We start from the raw sequence: 1,346 nt of genomic DNA, 5'->3' as shown, positions 1-1,346 counted from the left end.
TTTGTAGAATAGGGACGTTTTTGATACATAAAGGCAGATTCTCATCTCAAAGCGAGTACAGAAGTTTCTCTCAAGAAGAGAGTACAGGAGTTTGATCAAAACTCTAATAAATGTTCATTTAAACTACAGATCTRCAGAAAGGAATGCAGTACATAGGAGCAAATTAAGGAGTTCAGGAACATATGAAAATGAGACTCATGTTTTTTATCTACTTGTATTTATTTTAGGTTTGTCAAAATGAGGAGAACCACCATTCCACAGAAGAACTTAGCAATTCTGAAATCCATGAGGACTTAAAAAAAGCTAATAGTCTTCCTAGTTTGACACCTGGAACCAAAACAGCAGATAAAGACAAGCAACCCAGAGAAGGTTTTTTTCAGTTTCTTGGAAGCTTATTTAATATTGCCTCAAAATCTTCTTTGGTAGAATCTAAACCATCTACTTTCCAAGATGTACCCAGCAGATGTGAAAAGGATTTACAGAACAGAAATACCATTGCAGAAGATAAGCATCTGAAGAATCTGAAAACTGAAGAGTCTGTCTGCTCTACAGCTAGAATAAAAGAGGATTCTGTAAGTAAAGATGACACCATCTTAAACAACATTGGGAAAGATACCTCCCAGGATCTACAAGAAGACCGGAAACAATGTACAGAAGTGCTAAAGTAAGTTTTATAATTCAACATTAAATATCTCAGTGCATGTGTGTGTGTCTGTGTGCAGAGCTATACACTGAGTACTTCTGAGTATATGGCAGATGACTGTCATTTCTAAGGATGATTTGGGATGTCCATGACTTGACCTTGTGGAGAAYTCTGGTAGTGACTACCTTAAAGGAATGTCGAGAAGCCAACTGCAACAAATGTATTTTAATGAGGTTTTTCTAGAACTTTCCTGACCATGCATAGAGCTGGTATAGTTCCATTCTAAGTGTTAAGAAAGGAAAGATATGACATTCAGAAATACATCYGCTACTGTAGACTTATGAAAAGAAGTACAAGGAGAGTTTAGTTCCTTCCACACTGTGAGCTAAATAAAGGTCAGAATTTTTTACTGCCTTTTTAAATCTCGTTAGTTCTATATTTTTACTTCTGCAAATTAGAGTTCTGCATTTTTAAATCATCTTTCATGGTTCATTTGACTTGATGTTTTTTGCTTCTGCATTTTGCTTCTCTTTGTTCCTTGGGCTTTTTTTGTCATCTAAAGAAGGTTATAAAAATACCCAATTAGCCTAAATATATTACATCCTTAACAGTCCTGTAATATTTCCAAAAAACTTTTCTGAAAATTTGGTGCCAAGGGCTTTAATGTATGTTTGAGAGTAAAAAAAAAAAAAAAAAAAAAAAA

General features: G+C 34.4%; 1 protein-coding gene across 1 annotated transcript in view; it reads left to right on the top strand.

The window, feature by feature from the left end:
* The window catches only part of CRYBG3 (crystallin beta-gamma domain containing 3), a 93,501-nt gene that overhangs the window by 27,385 nt on the left and 64,770 nt on the right, over window positions 1-1,346 (top strand). Inside the window, exon 3 of the mRNA XM_085323054.1 lies at window positions 228-664. Within this exon, the coding sequence (XP_085179180.1) occupies window positions 228-664 (437 nt within the window). The remainder of the gene's footprint in view (window positions 1-227; window positions 665-1,346) is intronic.

Source organism: Rhea americana, unplaced genomic scaffold (genome assembly GCF_003343005.1).
Source record: "Rhea americana isolate MKP2758 unplaced genomic scaffold, rheAme1 scaffold_81, whole genome shotgun sequence".
NCBI lineage: Eukaryota > Metazoa > Chordata > Aves > Rheiformes > Rheidae > Rhea > Rhea americana.
The sequence above is the reverse complement of the archived record's forward strand: the minus strand, read 5'-3'. Positions and strand labels throughout refer to the sequence as shown.